This window comes from Lontra canadensis, unplaced genomic scaffold (assembly GCF_010015895.1).
Source record: "Lontra canadensis isolate GAN:19392208 unplaced genomic scaffold, GSC_riverotter_1.0 scaffold74, whole genome shotgun sequence".
Taxonomy (NCBI): domain Eukaryota; kingdom Metazoa; phylum Chordata; class Mammalia; order Carnivora; family Mustelidae; genus Lontra; species Lontra canadensis.
Genome location: NW_022631068.1, coordinates 8,068,096 through 8,093,893, shown reverse-complemented (window position 1 = coordinate 8,093,893; position 25,798 = coordinate 8,068,096). Strand labels below are relative to the sequence as shown.

The window sequence follows — 25,798 nt, the reverse complement described above, 5'->3', positions numbered from 1 at the left end:
CAAAAGTCCATCCATATTTGAATAGATAAAGGAAATGGGGTATATCTACAATAGACTCTTACTCAGCCATAAAAAAAGAATGAAATCTTGCCATTTGTAACAACATGGATGCGCCTACAGGGTATAATGCTAAGTGAAATAAGTCAGATAGAGAAACACAAATACCATGTGATTTCAATCATATGTGGAATTTAAGAAACAAAACAAAAAAACAAAAGGGACCAAAAACAAAAAGAAAAAAAACGCAGACTCTTAAATACAGGGAAAAAACTAGTAGTCGCCAGAAGGCTGGTGGCAGCGCGTGGCGGGTGAAGTACATTATGGGGATTAAGTGTTAATTGTTGAGCACTAAGAAATGTTATAAAATTATTGAATTATTATACTGTATACCTGAAAGTAAGAGGACACTGTAATTATACTTGCATTTAAAACTGAAATTAAAAAAAAAAGAAAGATACCACCTCCCTCCCAACAAAAAAATCAACAGGCCCAAATTATGGTGTCTGTAGAGTTAAGCTCCTTCCAGAGGCCCTAGGAGAGAGTGTGTTCCTTGCGTCTTCCAGTCTCTCATGGCTGCTGGCCTTCATGACTGATGGCTGCATCTTTCCAATCTTCAAAGCCAGCTTATTCAGATCTCTCACTACTTTGTCCTCACACAGCCGCCTCTCTATGTGTATGTCAAATAAGGACACTTGTGAATACATTTAGGTTCCACCAGAATAAATCATGATAAGCTCACCATCTTAAGATCCTTAACTTAATCACACGTGCAAAGACTCTTCTTTTATAAGGTAACACGTACGGTTTTCAGGGATTAGGACCTACTATCTTTGGGCCGTGTTTCAACCTACTACCTGTATTTTCCACATAAAAACTGATTAAAGACTATATCATATGTTTGGTTTGTGAACAGCCATATATTAATAGGTAACATTTTTAGGAAGAACAGGGAGGGACACAATGGTAGCTGTTCTCATGACTATTATTTTATCTGACCCTCATAACAACTTGAGGTGGGGGGAATACGGTGTCTTTCCTTAAATAATGAGAACACAGAGGTATCATGAATAGTATTTAAGATGTGATTTGAAGCTGGTGTATTTTTTCTGTCTCTACTTCAACTTGGCAACTTTCTTATTATCCATGACACCTACATTTGTGCTTCTAAGCACTCATGTTTTCTGTATGTCTGAGGGGGAGAATAATTTGTAATTGCCTAAGTAATTATCTCAAAATATTTCTAATACTCTGTGAATTTGCACACTCACTAGAAATAAACTCTAACATCATTTTTTTTTTTAAGATTTTTTTTAATTTATTTATCTGACAGACAGAGATCACAAGTAGGCAGAGAGGCAGGCAGAGAGAGAGGAGGAAGCAGGCTCGGAGCAGAGAGCCCGACGCGGGGCTCGATCCCAGGATCCTGGGATCATGACCTGAGCTGAAGGCAGAGGGTTTAACCCACTGAGCCACCCAGGTGCCCCTAACATAATGTTTTTAATCAACTAAAAAAAAAAAACAAAACATTTTCCCACCTCGAATATAGATTGAAAGAGGAAACCTTTAAACCATAGAGACTTTCAATCTCAGGAAACAAGAGGGTTGCTGGAGGGGTGGCTGGATGATGGACATTGGGGAGGGTATGTGCTATGGTGAGTGCCGTGAATTGTGTAAGGCTAATGATTCAGACCTGTACCCCTGAAACAAATAATACATTATATGTTAATAAAAAATAAAAATGATAAAAATAAAAATAATCTTGATAGAGCACCTGATAACTATGCATGTTGTACTTCTTTATGACATGTATTAGAGCCCAGCCTAGTCTGACATTCAACTTTTTAAAAACACTCCTAGAATATTCTGAGAAGCTCTAAGCAAACCCAAAGACAGTTTATAGTCCCTTAGGTATTTGTTTGAAATATTAATAGCCACCCTCTTGGAATTTATCTTGACTTTAATAGTTAAACATTATTAACTCAGAGCTTTGTGTTGTTTCTACAGAGTAAGAACTTACAAACTTAGAATCCTGAAGCTGGAATTTAAGGAACCATGGGAATCACTTGACCCAAATCCCTTACTTTAACCAATAACCCTCAAGAAAGTCATGACTTCTTCAAAGCAACACAGTAAGTTTGAGATGCTGGTGGAAACTTCACTCAGCAACAAGCCCAAGTGAAGTATTTTCTTATTGCTTCCTTTCTCCCTTCTCCCCGCCCTTCCTCTCTTTCTTTTTTTCCTTGGTGATTTCTAACTTTCATGCTTTTGTTCTCTCTTTTGGTGCAGCGTGTCGGTAATCAAAGTACAATACCTTGCCTTCCAGCCCCACACGTAAAAGACAGGAGAGCAAGTTTGAGTGATTTCTAATCAATATGAGGTTTTCTGATTCTGTATGATTCTCAAAGTCATCACAAGTTTGATTTAAGGGATACTTCTCATAATTTCAGAGACTTTCATTCCTATGAATTATTGACAGTGACCCATCCTATATAATTTATATAAATAGAAGCTACATAAGCAATATTTATTATTCACTCAACAAATAATCTATCAAGTTCTTATTATGTTTCATCAAATATACAGAAGATCTAATGTTAAACAAAGATAATGTTCCTGTTCTTAGATCTTATATTAAAAAAAAAATGTGCATTTAGTTAATAATACTGTACTGTGGAGCACTGGGTGTGGTGCATAAACAATGAATTTTGGAACACTGAAAAAATAAAATAAAAAAATACTGTACTGTGCACATAAAATTTGTTAAAAAGATAGATTACATGATGTGTGTGTGTGTGTTTGTGTGTGTTTACAGACGTTATTTTTCAGAGCAGTTTTAATTTCACACCAAAACTAGAGGAAGGTTCCACCTGTACATAGCCTCTCCCCACCAGAGTGGCACCTTTGTTAAAACTGCTGAACCTACACTGATACATCATTATCACTCAAAGTTCATAATTTACATTAGGGTTCACTCTTGTGTTATAAATTTAGTGGGTGGAAAAATGTATAACGAAATGTATCTGTAACAGTATCATGCAGAGCATTCTATGCTTAGTGATCTCCTGTGCTCTGCTTGTTAATCTCTGTTCTCTCTAACTTCTGGTCTAACCACCACTGATCTTTTCATTGTATCCATAATTTTGCCTTTTCCAGAATGCCATATAGTTGGAATCATATAGCATGTATCCTGTTCAGATTGGCTTTTTTCATTTAGTAATATGTGCTTATGTTTCCTTTGTGTTTTTGCACAGCTTGAAAGTTCATGTAGTGCTGAGTAATATTCCACTGTCTGGATTATGTCAGTATATGAACAGATCAATCTGTCAAAGAAGACTGTGCTCAGGTTTTGGTGTTTTGAATAAACCTACTATAAACATCCATGTACAAGTTTTTATGTTGATGTAAGTTTTCAATTCTATTGATAAATATCAGGGATGTGATAGTTGGATCATATGTAGGAGTATGTTTGATTTTGTGAGAATCTGCCAAACTGTCTTCTAAAATGGCTACCATTTTGCATTCCCAACACATCAAGTGTTTTTACAAAAAAAAGAAAAAAAAGAAAGAAAGTCGAGAATGACCATGAACAAGTAAATCAATGAATTATGTAATATAATTCAAGAAATGTTAGCTGTTATAAAGAAAAAAAAAATCAAGAGGAGGGGTCAGAGATTTTTCTATTACTCATGGATTTTAGAACAAAGCTATATATTGTCTTAAATTGTAGTTTTATACTTTTGATTCAGATGCAATACAAATAAATGTCATTTTGCTGTTAAAACAATGGTCTATTCTGGACACACCATTACTTTTTAAAATGAAGCTATATAATGATGATCTCAGAAAATAGTCATTTACCATACCACTTTTCCCCCAAGGAATAATTCCTATAAAATTAGTATTTACATATCCAAATTATTAAGAGAATAAAGAACCTGATCCCATTGTGTTCAGAGTTAAAAATTTAAGTGAATTTTTCTGATTTTTTAAAAGTTCTCAGAGGCATAGCTATCCCATGTAGTAATTCTGAAGATAACACTAACACAAAACTTACAAACTCATGTCATATGCATTTCCATTATGTATTAACTGGGATATTATGTGTATATTAATAATTTTTAAGTCATTACTTAGATTTGTTTCTTCTCCTTGTCAATCATTCCATCTTCTCCAATTTCTTTTTTTTTTTTAAGATTTTATTTATTTATCTGACAGACAGAGATCACAAGTAGGCAGAGAGGCAGGCAGAGAGAGAGGAGGAAGCAGGCTTCCTGCTGAGCAAAGAGCCCAATGCGGGGCTCAATTCCAGGTCCCCTGGATCATGACCTGAGCGGAAGGCAGAGGCCTTAACCCACTGAGCCACCCAGGTGACCCTTCTCCAATTTCTTTAAATGGATTCCCCTCACACATTTTCTTTTCTCACGCCTCTAACTAGTTGTAGCTTCCTTGTCCTTGGATATCCCAGTCTATGTCCTTGAGTAAAGACTACTTAACATGTCAGGTTGTCATAGAAGGGATAAACCCCATTTCAAGTTTGGACATAAAGGCTGGGTAGGCACACAGGTTCCAGGAATGATGTTGGATCCATGATGCACAAAGGAGGTGGAATGGAGAGAAGGAGGGGCAGAGAAGCAAATACAACATAATAATGTATCTCTGGCAATTAAAAACAAAGCAGTTCTACCGTTTCCTTCCAGGCACAGAAATAGAGATGATCATTTACCCGGTGTTATAGGACTAAAGTTTCCCTAGTGCCATTTTTACTGAAAATTTGAATGTAGCAAGTAAATATAAAATGAGAAGAGTGAAGATACTTAATATGTTTGGAATGAGGGTGGAATTATTTGCAAGAGAGCATTGCTAACAAAACTATGGTGATGCAAATACATTGTGCATGATCTGAGGGATAGTAAGGAAATGAGTGAGGATAACAGGGAGTGATAGATGTATTCAGTGGCTTTCTGGATACACTGTATGAGTCTAATATCTACTCACTCTTTTGCAATGAATTTTTCTTCCCGTAGGAAATCCATCTGTTTTCAATAGGGCAGAAATGTGACTCATTCACAGCCAAATAAAGCACCCCTTCCCTTGGCCATGGTAAGTGTCCCAGGCATGTGAGTAATTCAGAATCTTCTCTGGAATTTTTCTGCTGGTACAGTCTGAAAGGACTGTCTCATTTGGCTATTGTTTCTAAACTGGTAGGATGTTAATCACATGGTTCTTGGCCTTCTCATCTGCCATATGAAGAGAGATATTTTGAGAGATGGAATAAGACTATCCAAAAATTAGAGAAGTAGACTAATATCTTACTTTGGTGTTTTTATTTAAGAGAAATATGGAGTTGTATGTTTAGAACCATTTTGTAAGCAAATATTTATTGGTGCATAGCATTACTTACTGATGAACTAATTTTACCTCAGAACCCAGTGATAGCAATTATGACAATGATAGTTTCACATGTTAAGAGCTAAATATGTGCTAAATGTCTTACATGCATTGTATTTTCATTTATAAAATTAATATTCTAAGGTATATAAAAAACATAATGTTTATTAATAAAAAATGAAATAAAGAAATCAAACTTTCTGCTTTACTTGAAGCATGACAGAGAACATCAGCTATTCCCCTATTAGGAAACAGAAACAGTGACCCAGTTCCTTCCACGGGCACAAGTCACACAATTTCAACTGAGAATCATTTCTAAAATTGCATACAATTTTAGATGTAGGCATATAGCCAACATTCTGATGCAGCAAATTAGAACTTGGCAGAATTAATTGATTTTAACAGTAAATAAAATAAAATTTAAGGTAGATTGTAATCTCCCATAAGGCAGTACTTTTGGCTTACCTCTGAAATGCTGAGTAAGAATTTTATGTCCTTGCAAAGCAGAAAGATCACTGATGTACTTGTATCTGAGGAAATTTTCAGATTTATTTTTCTGTGTATTATGCTTTGGCTTTATTAGATTGGCTGCCCCAATGTCTTCCTGTGACACATACCTACAGTATTGATCTGGATGCTAAAAACACATATGTGATTTGCAGGTAAGCTGGCATGAAATTTGACTCAGCTACAAGCATAAATTAACTGCTTTCTTCACACCAATAAATAGCTAATAATCTTTCTTTTTAAAAGTATTTATTTATTTATTAGAGAGAGAGAGAGAGAAAGCATGCACATGCAGGGGAAGGGAGAGAGGGAGAAGCTAGGTTCCCACCGAGCAGGGAGTCTGATGCGGGGCTCGAAACCAAGACCCTGGGATCATGACCTGAGCTGAAGGCAGACACTTAATGACTGAGCCAACAGGAGCCCCAATATCAAGCTTTTTTTTAATGTTTGCTTTCTTGGTTTTGAATAGCTATAAATGTGAATCCTTTCCTTTCTCTCAAAAGTCACCTCCCCAATAAAGCATTCAATGAGGGTATTGCCCTCATCTGCACCCTTACAGTATTTTATTGAAAAATTATTATTTCAGGGGCGCCTGGGTGGCTCAGTGGGTTAAGCCTCTGCCTTCAGCTCAGGTCATGATCCCAGGGTCCTGGGATCGAGCTCTGCATTGGGCCCTCTGCTCAGCAGGGAGCCTGCCTCCTCCTCTCTCTCTGCCTGCCTCTCTGCCTACTCGTGATCTCTGTCTGTCAAATAAATAAATAAAATCTTAAAAAAAAAAAAGATCTTCCAGCTTTGTAAATAAATAAATAAAATCTTTAAATAAATATTTCTATCTGTTTATTATGATTATTCATGTAATTTTCATAATTATTAATGTGTATTATATTATGTGCAAAAATGATATTATTAAATTTTGTTCTTTTTTTTAAGATCTTATTTATTTTTTTTGAGAGAGAGAGAGAGAGAGAAAGCATGAGTGGGAAGGGGCAGAGGGAGAGAGAGAATCTCAAGCTCAAGCAGCCTCCAAGCTGAGCACAGAGCCTGAGGACTGTGGGACCATGACCCAAGCCAAAATCAAGAATCAGACACTTAGCTGACTGAGCCTCCCAGGTGCCTCTTAAATTCTGTTTTGTATGTTCCTTGTTGACAAATACTATTTTGTATGATTTAAATTGGTAATATTTATATCCTTTAAAAATCCAGCACAATGTTGGGACAATGTTAGGAATTAAGATGTTTATTCTAGAAATGAATATATAAATAAATCTCATATGTGCTTCTAAATAAGCAATATTAGGATACTTCCATTGACAGATCTTTATGTAATAAAATGTTTGTTCTTTCCCTGTCAAAAAATGCCTAAGACTTGCACCTAATAAAATGTTCCCTCCTTGCCCTGTTTCTTTTTTCTTTTCTTTTTTTTTTTTTAATGCCTAAGAAATTTACCTAAGCCATTGATGGTGGATTGGTTTGAAAAGAATCAAATTCATATCACCTAGAACCTCAGAATGTGACCTTATTTGGAAATAGGATCTTTGCACATATAATTAAGTAAAAACCAAGTTATAGGGGCGCCTGGGCAGCTCAGTGGCTTAAAGCCTCTGCCTTTGGCTCAGGTCATGATCTCAGGGTCCTGGGATCGAGCCATGCATCGGACTCTCTGCTCAGCAGGGAGCCTGCTTCCTCCTCTCTCTCTGCTTCTCTGCCTACTTGTGGTCTCTGTCTGTCAAATAAATAAGTAAAATCTTAAAACAAACAAACAAACAAACAAACAGAAGTTATACTGGATTAGGGTGGGTCCTAAATTCAGTAACTGGTGTCTGTACAAGAAGAGGAGAGAACGCACATTGATATGAAGACAAGAAAGTGAGATTCTTGAGAAGCCAAAGAATGTCAAGGATTGCCTGGAGGCATAAGAAACTAGAAAGAGGCAAGGCAGGATTATTCCCTATAATCTTCAGAAGGAACACTGCCCTGCTGGCACTTTGATTTTAGACTTCTGGCTTTCAGAAGCATGAAAGAGTAAACTTTCATTGTTTTTAAGCCAGCCAGTTAGTGGTCCTTTATTACAGGAGCCCTAGGACTTAATGTAGATGGGAAAACTTTACTGACTGGGTACACTATGAGCCACAATAATCAGTTCACCCCAATTTCTCAGAACTAAGCACTTAAAAAAGGCAAACCAGCAGGAATCAAGTGAAAGACTCTAATGGAATTACTTAAAAACATCTCAGGCATGTCTGGGACTCAGAATATATTGGACTCAAACTTCACACCTATCCATCTGCAGACAGCCATGGGCCAGCTTTCAGAATGATGACCCTGAAGGATGCTGTCACATTATGAAATAACCCATCAGCTTCACTCGAGTGTGTTTACTGAAGCAGGAATATGGAATAATTTATTTTACAGAGATTTACAGTCATAGAGTTGAAACAAAATGGGTTTTCTTCTTAAAATTTACTAGAGATTTCTCTAGAGCAGTAGTTACTGAACTTTACTATTTTTGTCTCAGCCACAGACTCCCTCTGAGAATCTAAACCCTCTCCTCTGAAAAATACACATATATATCTACACTTTTTTTGTTACCTTATAATTTCAGGGTGGTCAGAGAATCTCTGATATCAATCTTTACATTTTATGGGATCTCTAAGCATCTCTACTGTAGAGAATAGCAAATTAGGGAAAGAAACTTCAATTTCCAAATGTTGAGGTATTGTCCAATGTTTACTCAACTCATTTAACTTTCTGGTGCTAAGAACAGACCAAAGTGTGGTCTTAATTTATTCTCACTGCACAGAGTCCTGGCTCTATGTTCCTTTTGTGTGCCAAAAATGTGAATTACACTATTTTAGAAATGGTAGGATTCTAACTTCAAAAGTCAGCATCTAACTGAGGAAATAATCCAGAGAAAACCAAAGTTAAAGTCACATTAAAAGGATAGGTAAGATGCCATTTATACACAAAAGATACTGTAATATACACACATGCATACCTGAATGGTCTGTCATTGGTACTTACAGTAAGTATTCAAAACCCTTGTTGATGGTCTGCCATTTACTAAAGCTGGTTATCATAGACTTTAAACCTTTATTAAGAAAAGTTGTTAATACACAGGCTACCAAATTTTGGAAAGCTGCTTCCACAATGTGAATGTTATCCATAGCGTTAAACCCGTATCTCTGAGGAAAAACTGAAGCAAACAAATTAGAAATAAAACAAACAAATCCCCTCTGTTTTTAAAGTTCATTATAGCTCCAGGGAAGACATGACTTAGTCTTTGCTAATCAGACATGATCCCTGCGATATCTATGTAGATACAGAAATTAGTTACATGAGAAAACAGGACAGATGTTATCCATTGTCTAATGCTCAAGGGATAGGGCTGTATGATACCAGAGCCTGCAGGGATGGGGGCATCAAGCTGGCTGGCAGCTTCCTGCTGATGGCAGAGGTAGCCTTTGCCTTAAGACAACCAGCTCTGGGGTGTATTGTGGTTATTCCTGAAGCTCAGTCTACAAGCTATCTCTCCAGTTCTCCTAACAACTTTCTGTGATCTCTATAATGACCTAATAAATCCTTTTCTTCTCATAAGAGAATTCTTTTTGTCACAGCTGAGAACAGCAACTGATACACTGCATCTAAAAACACATGTTCTATTCCTCATATTCCTGGAAATGTCAATGGCTACTTGGAATTACTGGGAAATCTACAGATTGGTCAGTGACTTGACCTGTGACAAGAATTTTCTGCCAGCACTTATAACAAGAACAATAAAACCAAACATAAAAAGAGATCAAGTCAGTTATTAGTAGAAGCTAGAGGAGTTGCATTAGTATTTCAGAGTCAGGTTAAACTATACAAGCCATGCCATAAGGAGATGAGCAAAAGAATTGAGAGACTAAAAAGAAAAAAAAAAAAATGGAGCTAATGGTGAGAGGGAAAGCCTGCCACTGAGACAGAGTAGCATTGACAAATTTCCGATCTCTATCACTGGGCAGAGTGAGGCCTACTTTTATGGTTCTTCATCTTGTTGTTGTTGTTGTTGTTGTTATTATTATTAGTGTGATTATTTATTTTATCCTTACCCTGGACCATCCTGAATGAGTCTCAGGAAAATAATCAATCATAAGAATCTATCTTAAAAAAACCACCATAAAAAATAGTTGAGGGGAGGATGGGCATTTTCACCCTACTTCCCTCCTACCCTTTTATTTTTTTCACTCTCTTCCTTCCCATTTATCTCCATAGTCTGATTACAGACTATGTTTTCATACCAACCTAAATTAAGTATTACCAACTATGTATTCCTTTAAAAAGTCCTGGACATTATCAAAAATCACACATTTCATTAGGGAGATTTGACTAATCAAAGATAGTTGTCACAATGTCTAATTTGTCTAATATTTCAACACCTACCTGCTATCCTATGCATAAAAAATGCCTTGAGCATTTTTTATGTCTAAGAAAATTACAGATAAACTTATTTTATTCTAGGGGGTAAAATGAATAATTTTAAAGAAAATTAGAAGAGAGGAGAGAGGGTATTTAGAAAGTACAAAGTCAAAGAGACTTTAAGCTTTGGAGTCCATGAGATTGGTTATATCACATAATAATGAAGTTATCATATATATGGAAGTAAGAAAAAGGAGGCTGAGTTTCTTTGTTTCTTTGTCTTATTTTTTGGTGCAAATTTTTATATTTGTTCCAACGACATAATAACCAAATATAAAATAAGCAATTGAATGCCAAAAATGGATTGTATGAGATATCAAAACCAGATAATCAAAAAATTGTGAACAAACATGTAGGAAACACATGTAGTCCAGGACCAGATGCTTCACAGATGAATACTACCATATACATATATATATATATACATACACACACACATACACACGTATATATATATATATATATTTTTTTTTAATCTGCCTAAAATAAATTTATTTAAAGGAATTAAATCTCCAAGAGATACACTTCCCACCAAACGACAACACAACCACCACACAGTGGGCTGACAAGCATTGACCAGCGAAATCCAGCAGATATTTATGAAAGCAATGACCCAGATATTAAACAAAGTTATCTAGGTAATAGAAGAAGAGGAGCTCCTTCCCTACTCATTTTATGAGGTCTCTATCACATATTTTTTTTTAAGAGAGTTAATACCTATTCTTCTTAAGCTATTAAACAGAAGAGGAAGGGAAACTTCCAAATTCACTCTACAAAGCCAACATTACTGTCAAAATCAGATAAAGACACTACAAAAAAACAAAGCTATAAGCCAATATCTCTGAAGAACACAGATGCAAAAATCCTCAACAAAATATTAGCAAACAGGGACACCTGGGTGGCTCAGTTCATTAAGGAATCTGCCTCCAGCTCAGACCATGGTCCTAGGATTGAGTCCCACACTGGGTTCCCTGCTCTGTGGGAAGCCTGCTTCTCCCTCTGCCTGCTGCTCCCCCTGCTTGTGCTCTCTCTCTCTCTGACAAATAAATAAATAAAATTCTTTAAAAAATATTAGCAATCACAATTCAAAAACACATTAAAATCTCATTTACCACAATAGAGTGGAATTTATTCCAGGAATGCAAGAGTGGTTCATTACTCAAAAATCAGTCAATGTGATATGTTCCATTAACAAGAGGAAGGATAAAAACTACATGATTATCTCAACAGATACAGAAAAAGCATTTGACAAAGTACAATATACATTCATGATAAAAATCCTCAGCAAAGCACATTTAGCAGGAAAATAACTCAACATAATAAAGGCCATAATGAAAAACCCACACCTAGTATTATACTCAAAAGTGAAAAACTGAGATCTCTTCCTCTAAGATCAGAAATAGACAATGATGTCTGTTCTCACTACTTTTATTCAACATAGTACCTGAAGTCCTAGCTGCAACAATCAGACAAGAAAAAGAAGTAAAAAGATATCCAAACTGGTAAGGAAAAAGCCAAACTATCACTATTTGCAGAATAACACAATATTACATATAGAAAACCCTAAAGACTCTACTAAAAATTTTCTAAAACTGTTAAGTGAATTCAGTAAGGTCACAGGATATAAAATCAAAGTACAGAAGTCTGTTGTGTTTCCATACACTAATAATGAAGCAGAAGAAAGAAATTAAGAAAACAATCCCATTTATAATTTCATCAAAAAGAATAAAATATCTAGGATTAATTTAACCAAGAAGCTGAAAGACCTATACTCAGTACACTATAAGACATTGATGAAAGAAACTGAAAATGATACAAAAGAATGCAAAGACTTACCATGTTCATGGATTGCAAGAATTAATATTGTTAAAATGCCCATAATACCCAAAGCAATGTACAGGTTTAATGTAATCCCTATCAAAATACCAATAGCTTTTTTCACAAAGCTCGAACAAATAACCTAAAATAGTGGAACCACAAAAAAACTTTATAGTCAAAACAATCTTGAGAAAGAAGAACAGGGCTGGAAGTATTACAGTCCCAGATTTCAAGATATACCACAAAACTATAATAAAACAGCATGGTATCAGCACAAAAACAGACACATAAATCAATGGAATAGAATAAAGGGTCCAGAAATAAACCCATTTCTATATGGTTGATTAATCTATGATAAGGGAGTCAAGAATGTACAATGAGGAAAAGACAGTTTTTTCAATAAATAGTGTTGGGAAAACTGGACAGCTACATGCAAAAGAATAAAACTGGACCACTTTTTTAAACCATACACAAAAATAAATTAAAAACTAGAAAAAAAACATAGGTAGTATCTCTTAGACATCACCCCTAGCAACATGTTTATGGGTATGTCTCCTCTGGCAAGGAAACCAATCCAAAAGTAAACTACTGGGACTACATCAAAATAAAAAGCTTTTACACAGCAAAGGTAACCATCAAGAAAACAAAAAGGTAACCTACTGAATGGAAGAAAATATTTCCAAATGATATATCCAATGAGGGGTTAATATGCAAAATACACAAAGAACTTATAGAACTCAAAACCAAAAAGATAAACCATTTGATTAAAAAAAATTGTCAGAGAATCTGAATACAAATGGATACATAAAAAGATGCTCAACATCACTAATCATCAGAAAAATGCAAAACAAAACTACAATGAGATACCACCTCATACCTGTCAGAATGGCTAGTATCAAAAAGACAAGAAATAACAAGTATTGGTGAGGATGTGGAGAAAGGAGAAATTACAGGCACTTTTGATGGAAATGTAAATTGCTACAGCCACTGAAGAAAAAAAGTATGAAAGTTCCAAAACTAGAACTACCATGTGACCCAATAATTACACTATGGATTATTTACCCAAAGAAAATGAAAACACTAATTTGAAAAGATATATGCACTACTATGTTTATTGTATCATTATCTACAATAGCCAAGATATGGAAGCAACCTAAGTGTCCATTGATAGATGAATGGATAAAGAAGATGTGGTATATATATATATATGTATATATATATATATATATATATATGTATGTATGTATATATATATATATATATTAGAATATTACTCAGCCATGAAAAGGAATGAGACCTTACCATTTGTGACAACATGGATGTGACAACAAGAGCATATTGTGCTAAGTGAAATAAGTCAGAGAAATCAAATACCATATGATTTTCCATTTATGGAGAATCTAAAAACACATAAACAAATGAACAAACAAACAAAAACAGACTCTAAAATACAGAGAACAAACTGGTGGTTGCCAGAGGGGAAATGGGTGGGGGAAAGGATGAAGTAGATGAAACAAGTAAGAGGTACAAACTTCCAGTTACAAAATAAAGTCATGGAGATAAAACGTACAGCGTAGGGAATGTAGTCAATAACATTGTAACAGTTGTGTGGTGACGGATGATGACCAATTATCACACTGAGCATTGAGGAATGTAGAGAATTGCAGAATCACGGTGTCACACACTGAAACTAATGTAATGTTGCACATCAGTTACACTTCTATAATGAAAATAAATAATTTAAGGTAGCCATACTAGACTTCCTACAAATCAAAACAAAACAAAACAGAGACAGATTAGGAAATTACTAGAAAGCTGGTGATATATCTACTATAAAATCAAAATTTTACATTGTAGGAAATCTAACATTGTACAAAATTATACACTGAAAAACACAGGCTATACAGGAAGACAATGACTGGGAAAGGCCCCTTACCATGGAACTTTGTAATCATAGCATCAAGAACATAATGATGATATCAATAAAAACACAGCCATAATATGATATTTCTAATTTTTTCCCAAATACCATAGTCAATCATTTGCAGCCTTACTGTTAAGATTTAGTAAGTATTTCATCCTCTGAGATGAAGATCCTAAAGGGAATTTCTTCTAATAAAGCACTTTATCACGAAAATTAAAACCTAAGGCATACTTTTCACTGATCTTTTCTTTTAACGCAGGGGCAAAGTCCTAACAGAATCTTCTATACTCACAGCTCAGTCAGATATCTTGGTGCACTGAAAAGCAATTTTTTTAAAATGTTTTAAAGGCACCTAACTGCCATTATCAACACTAAAGGGAGGTTCTTCTGTATATTTTCCTATTCCCTTGGATTTGTAAAGAGTTCTCTAAAATGTAATAAGGTTTCCCCCTGACTGCTTCAAACCTTAACATGTTAGGAAAAAATTACACATAAACCAAAACAATTTTAAAAACTTTACTGGCATCATTCCACCATTAATTCCTACTGTGGTGATTCTGTTCCAAGAAATACACTGTGGGGGAACAGATTTGACTTGCATGTTCCATGGAAGAGAAAATAAGCAGAAAAGCAGAGGGCGGTAACTTGAAACTTTCTGTCCCACACTGCATTTGCTTTTTAAAAGGTCAGAGTATTTTTCCCACTCCAAGGACAGCTTAAATCTTAAATCTCTCTCCTCTACCTATCCCTCCCATCCCTGCTTTCTCCCACTCTAAAACAAAACAAAATAATACCGCTCAGAAGAATAACCCATTAGAAAGAAATTAAACTACAAGAGAATCATCAGAAAGCTGTTTAAAATCTCTTTGCATTCTTTGCATCTGATAGACCATTTTAATGTCATAATCAGAGTCCTGATGATGAATGTTTGATACCAAAACATTTGTAAAGTCTATTTTTTAAACTTGATATCAAAGTGGAAATCATTTAAGGAATAATGTGAATAATGAGGTTTATCTATTGCTTAAGTATCTCAAAAAATAAAAAGAAGGTATGGACAAACGAAGGAATGAGAGAAGGAAAAAGAAAGTAGGAAAGTCTAAAGTGATTGACTTGGGATTCAAAATAAACATAATTAGTGAGACTGGTCAAGGAAAATGTATCATTAATTAGTCATGGTTTAATAGTCCTAATTAACTAACTGCATTTAAGAAAAAAAGGTGGAAAGAGAAATGTGGCGGAGGAATTGTAGAAAATTAAGTAGTTGTGTAACAAGACAAAGAAAATACGTATTTTGTAGGGTTCTCTGAATTTAAAGGTTATAATGAAAGCTGTTCCAGTTTATTTCTGTTCAACTCTACATTACTTTAAGATAATCCTAAATAAATTTTTCATTCTAGTTTGGCTCTTCCTAGCCTGAGGTCAATTTCTAGCAACCGTCTTCTTCGGCTCCTGTAATGTCATTGGGTAGATAGATGAATTTATGAAATGAAAAATATGTTTTAATATTAGCACAAGCAAAGTATAATTAAACAGGAAAATCAATTAGAGAGGTATGAACTAATAACACTATCAAATATATAAAAGTGGGATTATCTACTCTTTGAAATTCTCAACATTGCAATTCCTTTCCATTGGTACATAACTGAAGGTAAAATTGGCATGTGATCAATATTCCAAAAGCTGTTGCAAGTCTATAAGTGGGTTTGCATCTATGCTTTGATTTATATATAGAATTTGCCTGAAAAATATCTTACCTCATTCTGGAGATCTCGTATCATTTTGCTCTTTCTTTCCATGTCAGTCTTTAAAAAATTAATCTGAAAATGAATGGAATATTATTTAAGCACATTTCAAATTCATTCCTATGGCTTTTATCGATTTATTTTCATGGTTTTTGAAGCATAATACAATGATTATCTCTTTATCAACAAATATTGCAAAAGAGCAAAGGATTAAAATTTTCATTAACCAAACTTTCATAACCAATTCATACATATATGCATTAATTATAAAAAAGCTCTTCTCAAGTACAAAAGATTTTTTTTAAATTGAGAAACCATGCATATTATAACTGTGATTCCCTTACCTAAACTCAATTAAAAAAATGTATTTAAAAAAAAAAAAAAGGCCAAACAGCAACAACAAAAAGCTAGATTCTAGGGTTGGGCCTAGAAATCTCCATTCATAAAACACTCTGCAGGTAATTTTGACCTACAGCAGGTTGGAAAGCAATGGCCTAGTGATATTCCTGGTCATTAAAGCACAGAATGTTATAGTACTGTACCAAAGAAACCATGTTTCCTTCTGAATTTGATATTGTTGGAATCTGTAATCTTGGTCAGTTGTTCAAACTATGCTTATACAAACATAACACCTTTGCTGTCTGAATATATCTGCCTAAGTATTTTGAAAAAAAAATTCAGTATAGCATAGTTGTTAAAATCTAAAACTTTATAGTCAGTGAGAGTTCACTCTGATAAAAAGTACCTTTATGATAGTGGATAAAATATTTAATTTCTCCAATTTTTAATTTCCTGGTAGTCACATTTTTTTAAGTAAAAGGAACAGATAAAATTAATTTTACTAAAATGTTTTATTTAATTCAATATACTCAAAATATTATTAGTTTGACATGTAATGGATTAATGATACAATTGACATTATTTTTTATAATATATCATTAAAATCCACTGTGTGTTTTACACTAATAGCATATCTCAATTTAGCCTAGCCATTTTATAATGCTCAATAGCCTTATGTAGCTAGTGTTTATATATACTGGACAACACAGGCTCTAAGGATCCCTGGAATGATACAAAAGAGACTGGGAATGTGGGTTATCTCTGGAGATACACTGAATCAGAGGAAATCAAGTTTAGGAATAAAATGAATTTCACCATATATACGGATTGAAAAAAAAAATAGTTCTGAAACATTTCAAACATAAACAAAAGACCAAAAAATAATATGTTAAAACACCTCTGAGCCCAAACCTGAGAATAAAGAAATGTAAATATTTTGTCCAATTTTCTTCAGACCTTGTAAAAAAAAATGTTACACCTACTATTAAAGCCCCACCTAATATTTCTTCCTTCGCTCTCCAGAAATTATTGTGTATGAGTCCTGTGCATGTTTTCCTACGTTTTGCTTTCTGTGTATTGTGTATCCTCGTTAACAAACATTAACATCCTCTCTTTTCTGGCGTGTATAGAGGTCCTTAAACAATTCCTTCAAATGGTAATAGAAATCTAAACCAATTCTGGATGCTCAAACTATGTGTAAAACAAGCAGAAGCCTGAGAACTACCACAGCCATTGTTTTGGTCATCATAATTTTCAAGTTAAAATTTAACTCTGAAGATAATGACAGCAACCTGAAAACATAAGTCACACTCTGTCCCACTGAGAAGATAGTTCTATTCTGCTGAAAATGCAAAGGATTGTAGGATGTGGTGGTGTTCAAAATTAGTATGTGTATGCAGCCCAGTAGGGTATGCCCCAACAGACAGCTTTTGCACCCATTTCTACTGCTGTGTACCGCCTCAGTGTACAGATAACCAATCTTGGGGCCGGACCAGCCTTTGCGGTTCTTAATATGATTGCAAGATACCCTCAGCAATATTACAGCAGGAAACTTTGAAAATTAAAAAAAAGAAAGGTTTATGACTTACTAGTCCTGGAAATTACAGGTCACACCTGGGGCCACACAGTGAGGCCATGGATCGAAAGAGCCAGGGAGAATGAAGGCCTGAGGTTCTGCTTTTATTGGGGTAGAGGGTAGGGGCCTGCCTAGGGTTTCCTGGGATCACTTTTTAATTGGTGAATTTAAAAACGTAATAACACAAGAGGAGAAAAAAACCAGCAGCCTAAATGGTCAATTACAGAAATCAACCAAGATCTCCAAAGGAGCCTGAGCTACTTTGGAGCTTAGAGCCTGGGAGGGCAGCACCTGGCCTGGGCTCCCCTAGTCTTGGGGCTGGCCCTGTGTGTATTTCAGATGGCCGTCCTAGAAGCGAACACCTGAAAGTCATGGCTTACTTCAGCACTTGCATTACGAGGAAGAAAAGCCAGCTGTCAGAGCTTATACTACATCCACCCAGGCACGTTAGAAATTTTGGTACGTTACAGATTCGTCTTTAAGTCATGAACGACTTAAAGCCACCTTGCTTATATTAATGACCTGTTCTTCCACGGACCCGCTATTTTTCCCAAATCATCACATTTTTATATTATTCAGTATATATAATACATAATTAACAATTTTCAAATTATTATATTAGTTTTTACATCCAAACACAATAGAAGGGGTTCTCACACATTACTTCAAAACAATCTTTAAAAGTAACTAGAGGGAAGCCTGGGTGGCTCAGTGGGTTAAAGCCTCTGCCTTCAGCTCAGGGTCCTGGGATGGAGCCCTGCATCAGGCTCTCTGCTCAGCGGGGAGGCTGCTACACATCCGCCCCCACCGCCCCGCCTGCCTCTCTGCCTACTTGTATTCTCTGTCTGCTAAATAAATAAATAAAATCTTAAAAAAAAAAAAAAAGTAGCTAGAGCCCGTTTTTTTTTTTTTTTTTTTTTTTATAAACTCTACACTCAACATGGGGCTCAAACTGCTGACCCTGAGATTGAGTTGTCTGCTCTACCAACCAAGCCAGCCAGACACCCCAAAATCTGACTTTAATTAAAGAGTAAAATAAAAACTGGGGCTCCTGGCTGGCTTTGTCAGTATAGCAGGCGAGTCTTGATCTCAGGGTTGGGAGTTTGAACCCCACTCTGGACAGAGTTCACTTAAAAATTAAAAAAAATAAGGAGGATAATGAAAATATATTGCAATGTTAAGAATATAATCACTTAAACATGAAACAAGGATAGAAAATCTTGAGAACACAATGCTCAAATATTCAAGAGCTAAAATATATTCAGAATATTCAAAAAATATTAGCATTTTGAAATGGTTAGTCTAGAATCCCAACAGGTTTTTAACAACCCTGGCAAAATAGGCATTCCTAGTAGATATGAATTTAATTCTCAGAAACAGAAAATCTCATTTACTTACTTTGAACAAAGAAGTAAGAACATAGCAATTCTTTAGTCTTAATGAGAATCAAAGCTAGAAGTTAAATTTTGCCTTTAGACTAATTATGTCTTACTTAGGGCACGTTAAGCCATAAAAATTAATAAGAGTACTGAAATGTATCCAATGAGCATTAATATCTTTAATTATTCTGGTTACAGAGAATGAGAGCTCATTCTTCCTTGCTGTTAGGAGTTTTCATGAGGAACACAGGTTTGAAAGATATGCTATTCCATTATTTGCTTAGGGATAATAACAAATGTTCACTTATTCATAAAAAGTATTTTCCCACAGAGTTAGATCATGACAGCTTTATTGCTTCTTCAATTTAATTTTTCTTAAGTTTATCTTCTTTTATATTTTTGTGATTTAAGTTTATTTTTTAGGTTTCATAACATTTTTACTATATACTTAACAAATGATATATTTGTAACATTTTTTGCATAAAATATACAATCTGTTATTTTTATGGAAAAAGGCATAGTAATTAGTTATGTAATCAAGGGTAGCACATAAGATTATCAGCTCTTAAATCTAAAATAGCACAATGTTTGCAGAATTAAATCCAGCTTTTATCCTCTATTTGAGAGTGAACAATTACAATTATCTTTATCTCTCCTTCTTACCCAACCTTCAATTACACCAACAGTCTAACAGAGAAAATAATAATTATTCACCAAAAATAAATGTTAAAAAATACAAATTAGTGGGGCACCTGGGTGGTTCAGTGAGTTGAGCCTCTGCCTTCAGCTCAGGCCATGATCTCAGGGTCCTGGGATGGAGCCCCACATCGGGGGGGTGGGGGGTGGTCTCCTCAGCAGGGAGCCTGCTTCCCCCCCACCCCTGCCCATCTCTCTGCCTACTTGTGATCTTTTAAAAAATTAGTTTAATTCTTAGTTAACCTAGAATTTCCAAATAGGGAGAACAAGCACAAAATATTCTGTTTGAGTCTACCAAAATTTGGAAGAAGTAATTCCCAGTACTATGAAATCTCTCTTCTAGATCCCACCAAATGCACAAAACAAACAAACAAATAAACAAAACATTGTTTTAATAAGTATATCTCAATCCCATATTTGTTGAGGTTGCAGTCATCTCTTTATCTCCTTCTACACTCGGAGTTAAAACGTATTAGTCATTCAGCTGGAAACACTGAACAAGTACTCTTGGTGACAAGCTTTTCACAAAAACACTAACCAACCCAGGACCCTGAAGCTCAGCCACCCCTTTGTACTGGCATGTTCTCACAGACCAAACCATCACACACCTGCCCTAACCATCCCAGAGTCAGATACCAGACAACTAGGGGCATTCCCTATGCCCCAGTGCCTGCTGAGATCATTCACTTGGACTCCTTCCAAGCTGCTTCCCCTTCCTCACACGTCTTCCCCAAAGAAACCACAAACTGCGGGCTCTTGCCCGCAGTTTCTCACCTCCCTCTGCCTCATGACCTACCCGAGGACTTCCCTGGACATTCACCTGTCACAAGTCATGCCACCCCCCTGAGAACTGTGAGAAATAAACTGAATTCTCAACGGTGGTCATTTCCTGATTGGACGAACTGTACCTTAAATTTTGCATTTATATATTATATTTTAAAAGAGAATCGGGTCCTAGAAACAAGATAAAAGGTCCAGTCCCCATAAATGGTATGTAAGATGGTTCTGGAGAATAAAGTAGATATGCAGTGAGAAAATCTGGAGAGAAGTTTGATTCTCAAGCCTTGGGGTGTATCAAAATCACCTGTGGAGTTGATTAAACAGGTAGTGTATGGCCCCACCATGGAGAGATTCCTGTTCTGTAGATGAGGGGTGGGGATACAGTGAAGAAAATGCAGTCACCAAGATCATAAAAATACTTGGTCGGCATTCATTCCAAGAAAAGATTTTTGTTGTATTCGATTGTTAGGGGTCTTCTAATTCCCAGCCCTCAATTATTGATGAAAACAGAGGTCAAGAGTGGGACAAAAGTGCTGGTATCAGCCCCACACCAATGGATCCTGAATTCCGGCATATAATGACCTTGCCTGTTTAATCAACTCCACAAGTAATTCTGACACACCCCAAGGCTTGAGATTCAAACTTCTCTCCAGATTTTCTCACTACATTTCTACTTTATTTTCCAGAACTATCTTATATACCATTTATGGGGAGTGGACCTTTTATCTAGTTTCTAGGACCTGAGTCTGTTTTAAAAATGATTTCCCAGCCCCAGAGCAAAGGACGCGAGAAAGAAACATACTTACAGTAGCTTGTTGTTTTTCTGCTTTCTCGGTTGTCTCTTTAAGTTGATTTTGCAGAACCTCCTGGAGAGATTTCATTTGTTCTCTAGGAGAAAACAGAGAGCAAAAGAGAGACATAATTCCGTTATTTCCTCTGTACATTATGAAAGGAGGCTTTGCTGTCCACATATGTTGAGGAAACAGATAAGAATTGTATGTAAGGACACACTTAAGCATGCAGGATTTATTTGAGGATTCTAAGAAAAAAGTTTTCTCTTCCATGCAAATACTAAAAGCAAGCTATATTTTAAGGAAATTGCCTTGCTATTGTGTCTAGTAAGAATCCCACTGTGTGAATCATCTGTGAGCTGCACAATGTGTTAAATCAAATCAATGTAATAATTAGAGTTGAAAAGCTAATTTTAGGGACAGCATGCCAGGGTGTTAACATGCTGTTTAGAAAAAAAGTTGCCACGGACTTGCTGATAGGATAAAATTACAACTCCCCTTGGATGATCCTAATTGATTAATTCTAAAGCAGTGTACTTTAGACATCTTTATAAGGCCTGAGACTTTTTATAAAAATGAAGAGAAAAGACGCTTATTTTGAACTTGAGGGCTGGCTCATTTACTGTGGTTAATAAGAGAAATACATGTCTGCATGTATATACACATTATGTCTCAAGCTCAGTAATGCACACGGATCTTGTCTCACTTGTTAAAAATATAAACATTTCCATAATTTTGCATTCCAATCTCAAGGGCTTAAGATGGACTCATTTATGATAAATCATCCTATCTTTGTGTGACCCCATTTTATCACCTAAACTACCACTTCCAAAAGTTTTGATACCAGATGAGGGTTAGTTAAGTGTGTGTGTGTGTGTGTGTGTGTGCATGTGTACATGTGCACACACGTATTTTATTCTGGCTATAGGAATAAACTCCTTTAAAGTAACAACAGCCAAACAGAAAGATTTCCTAGCCTTACCAGCAGAACTCAAATTCATTTAACATTCCCAACCTAGTGCCAAAAGACTACCTCTACAACCTTTGTGTGCAACTACACTACAGAGACTAGGGAAAGGAGTGTACCTTCTTAGGCCCAATTTCTTCATCTATAAAATGGGTATACTAATAGAGCTATCTGATAAGTTTGTAATGAGATTTAGATGACATAATGTAGGCAAAATCCTTAGTACAATGCCTGGAAAATAATCACTTAATAAACATGAGATCTCTGTCATAACCACCAGGATCACTGCAGGTCCTAAGTTCATTCTTTCACCACCACATCCTACACAACCGCAAACTGTTCTTTCATCCACTGGGATTTAATGATGCTCCCAGATTTCTTACTCTAGAAACCCTTAGGTCCCAGTCTCAATTTCAGGATATCAGTAAGAGTCTATATGATTGCTAAAATCAATTTGAACTTTGTTTGTCTAGGCAAAATATAATTGGAACAAGATATAAAATAATTATAGTCACTTTGGTTTGTAGATGATTTATGTTTGCGTACGTGAAGCTCATAACATGCTTTTGCTTAGAGCATACTTAAGTCTCAGCTTCCATTCCTTCCTCAAATTTGTATCATTTATCAAGATTGTTTCATATATAGACATTTAAATTTGTACTTCCATTATTCTTTCTGCTATCTTCCACACAAAAATTTGTGGCATAATATAGTGTAGTAATGTCTACATATGTTATAGGCTTACAATGCATCAGACACTGTTAGAATGTTCACACCAAACTATGACGTACTACTACAGAGAGAAGACTGATACAGAGAAAGGTGGTGAAATTGTGTTCTAGAGCCTATGTGTTCAAACTCTAGAGTCATTACACTACCTTTACAGAGAGAGGGAAAGAGGAGGGAAAGAAAAAAGGGAGGGAAGGATGGAAGGATCTACATGGTATCCCTAACACTCAGATCTTCAACAAGCACTGAATGAAAACACAAAATATTGTATTTCTAACTGATAAAAAAAAATTATGGTAAGATTTTAAAATGATAATCATTTCATGATTATTTTTGAATTTTAAAATTATCATTTTAAATGATAGATATTTTTAAATTAAACTATAAAATAGTATATATTTTTTATTTAAAAAATGTGTGTGTGTGTATCAAAAATTCCCACATACATCAAAGAAAGCTAACAGAATGGTAAAGATGGTTTTTTGAAACTTCTGAATGTCTTTAAATATACTTCACCTTACAGCTTATTGTTGCACATTCTCATGGCTCTCATGAGAGCAACCAGTCTCTGCCTCACAGTTTTGCTAAATTATAATCCTATGAGAGAGGACTTGCGACTCGCTCATAGGCCCCCTCCATCAACTATTGCAACTACTCTAGGGTCTTATTTGGGATACCTGAGCTGAGTCTTTAATTCTAAAGAACTCTTTGAACACCATCCAGATCAAAATACCAATGGCATTTTTCAAAGTGCTGGAACAAACACTCCTAAAATTTATATGGAATCAGAAAAGACACTGAATCGCCAAGGAAATGTTGAAAAAGAAAAACAAAGAACGGCATCATGTTGCCTAATTTCAAGGTACATTAAAAAGCTGTGATCACCAAGACAGCATGCTACTGGCAGAAAAACAGACATAGACTAGTGGAACAGAATAGAGAGCCCATATATGTACCCTCAATTCTGTGGTCAACTAATCTTCAACAAAGCAGGAAAAGATTTCCAATGGAAAAAAGACAGTCTCTTCAATAAATGGTGCTGGAAAAATTAGACAGCTACATATGGAACAATGAAACATGACCATTCTCTTACACCATACACAAAGATAAATTCTAAATGGATGAAAGACATCTAAATGGATGAAATAGGAATCCATAAAAATCCTAAAGGAGAACATAGGCAGTAACCTTTTCGACATTGGCCACAGCAACTTCTTTCAAAACATGTCTTCAAAGGTAAGGGAAACAAAAGCAAAAAAGAACTTCTGGGACTTCATCAAGATAAAAGTTTCTGCACAACAAAGGAAACAGTCAACAAAACAAAACGAAGAGACAACCCACAGAATGAGAGAAGATATTCACAAATGACACTACAAACAAAGGGCTGATATCCAAGATTATAAAGAACTTCTTAAACTCCACACCTGAAAGTCAAAAATGGGCAGAACACATGAACAGACACTTCTCCAAAGAAGACATACAAATGGCTAACAGACATATGCAAAATGTTCAACATCATTAGCTATCTGGGAAATTAAAATCAAAACCACATTGAAATACCAACTTACACCAGTTAGAATGGCAAAAATTGACAAGAAACAACAAATGTTGGAGAGGTTGTAGAGAAGGGGGAACCCTCTTACACTGTTGGTGAGAATGCAGTTGGTACAGCCACTTTGGAAAACAGTATGGAGATTCCTCAAAAAATTAAAAATAGAGCTACCCTATGACCCAGCAATTACACTACTGGGCATTTACCCCAAAGACACAGATGTAGTGAAAAGAAGGGCCATATGTACCCCAACATTCATAGCAGCAATGTCCACAATTGCCAAACTGTGGAAGGAGCCACGATGCCCTTCAACAGATGAATGGATAAAGAGGATGTGGTCCATATATACAATGCAATATTACTCAGCCATCAGAAAGGACAAATACCCACCATTTGCATCAACATGGGTGGAATTAGAGGAGATTCTGCTAAGTGAAAGAAGTCAAACAGAGAAAGACAATTGTCATATGGTTTCTTTTATTTGTGGAGCATAAGTAATAGCATGGAGGACATTAGGAGAAGGAAGGGGGAACTGAAGGGGGATAAAGCAGAGGGGGAGATGAATCATGAGAGACTATGGACTCCAGGAATCAAACTGAGGGTTTCAGAGGGGAGAGGGGTGGGGGATGGGTTATCTCAGTAATAGGTATTAAGGAGGGCACGTATTACATGGAGCACTGGATGTTATATGCAACAATGAATCATAGAACACTACATCAAAATCTAATGATGTATATAATTTTAAAAGTTATTAAAAAATTATAAGAAAAAAAGAACTGATGATGGCTCCAGTGACACCTATGATAGGTTGCTCAGCGTGTTGAGCACATTTCTGCACAGAATTTCACTACGAGGGATTTGAAAGGGCAGTGGCTTCATACGTCTTCATATCAAATTATAAATATAAAAAACACACTCATCCAAATACACTACAGGAAGGCATTTTTTTTCAAGTGGTTACCAACTTGTATTGTAAAAACATCTCAGATGGAGCACTATCCCGCCTATTCTTTTTTGTTTTCAGAGAACACGATATTTTACAATCCTTTGGTACACAGAGTCTAAAATTGCCTTCTAGGAATCTCCACCCACCAACCACAATAGTGAATAAAATGTCTTATCACTTTTTTTCCTAAGACAGTTTTCAGACAC

At 35.6% G+C, this 25,798-nt stretch overlaps 1 protein-coding gene across 1 annotated transcript in view; it reads right to left on the bottom strand.

The window, feature by feature from the left end:
- The window catches only part of LUZP2 (leucine zipper protein 2), a 466,130-nt gene that overhangs the window by 221,082 nt on the left and 219,250 nt on the right, over positions 1 to 25,798 (bottom strand). The window contains exons 4-5 of the mRNA XM_032881225.1: positions 21,414 to 21,495; positions 15,850 to 15,912 (exon numbers count right to left, since the gene is read on the bottom strand). Of these exons, the coding sequence (XP_032737116.1) occupies positions 15,850 to 15,912; positions 21,414 to 21,488 (138 nt within the window). The 5' untranslated portion in view covers positions 21,489 to 21,495. The remainder of the gene's footprint in view (positions 1 to 15,849; positions 15,913 to 21,413; positions 21,496 to 25,798) is intronic.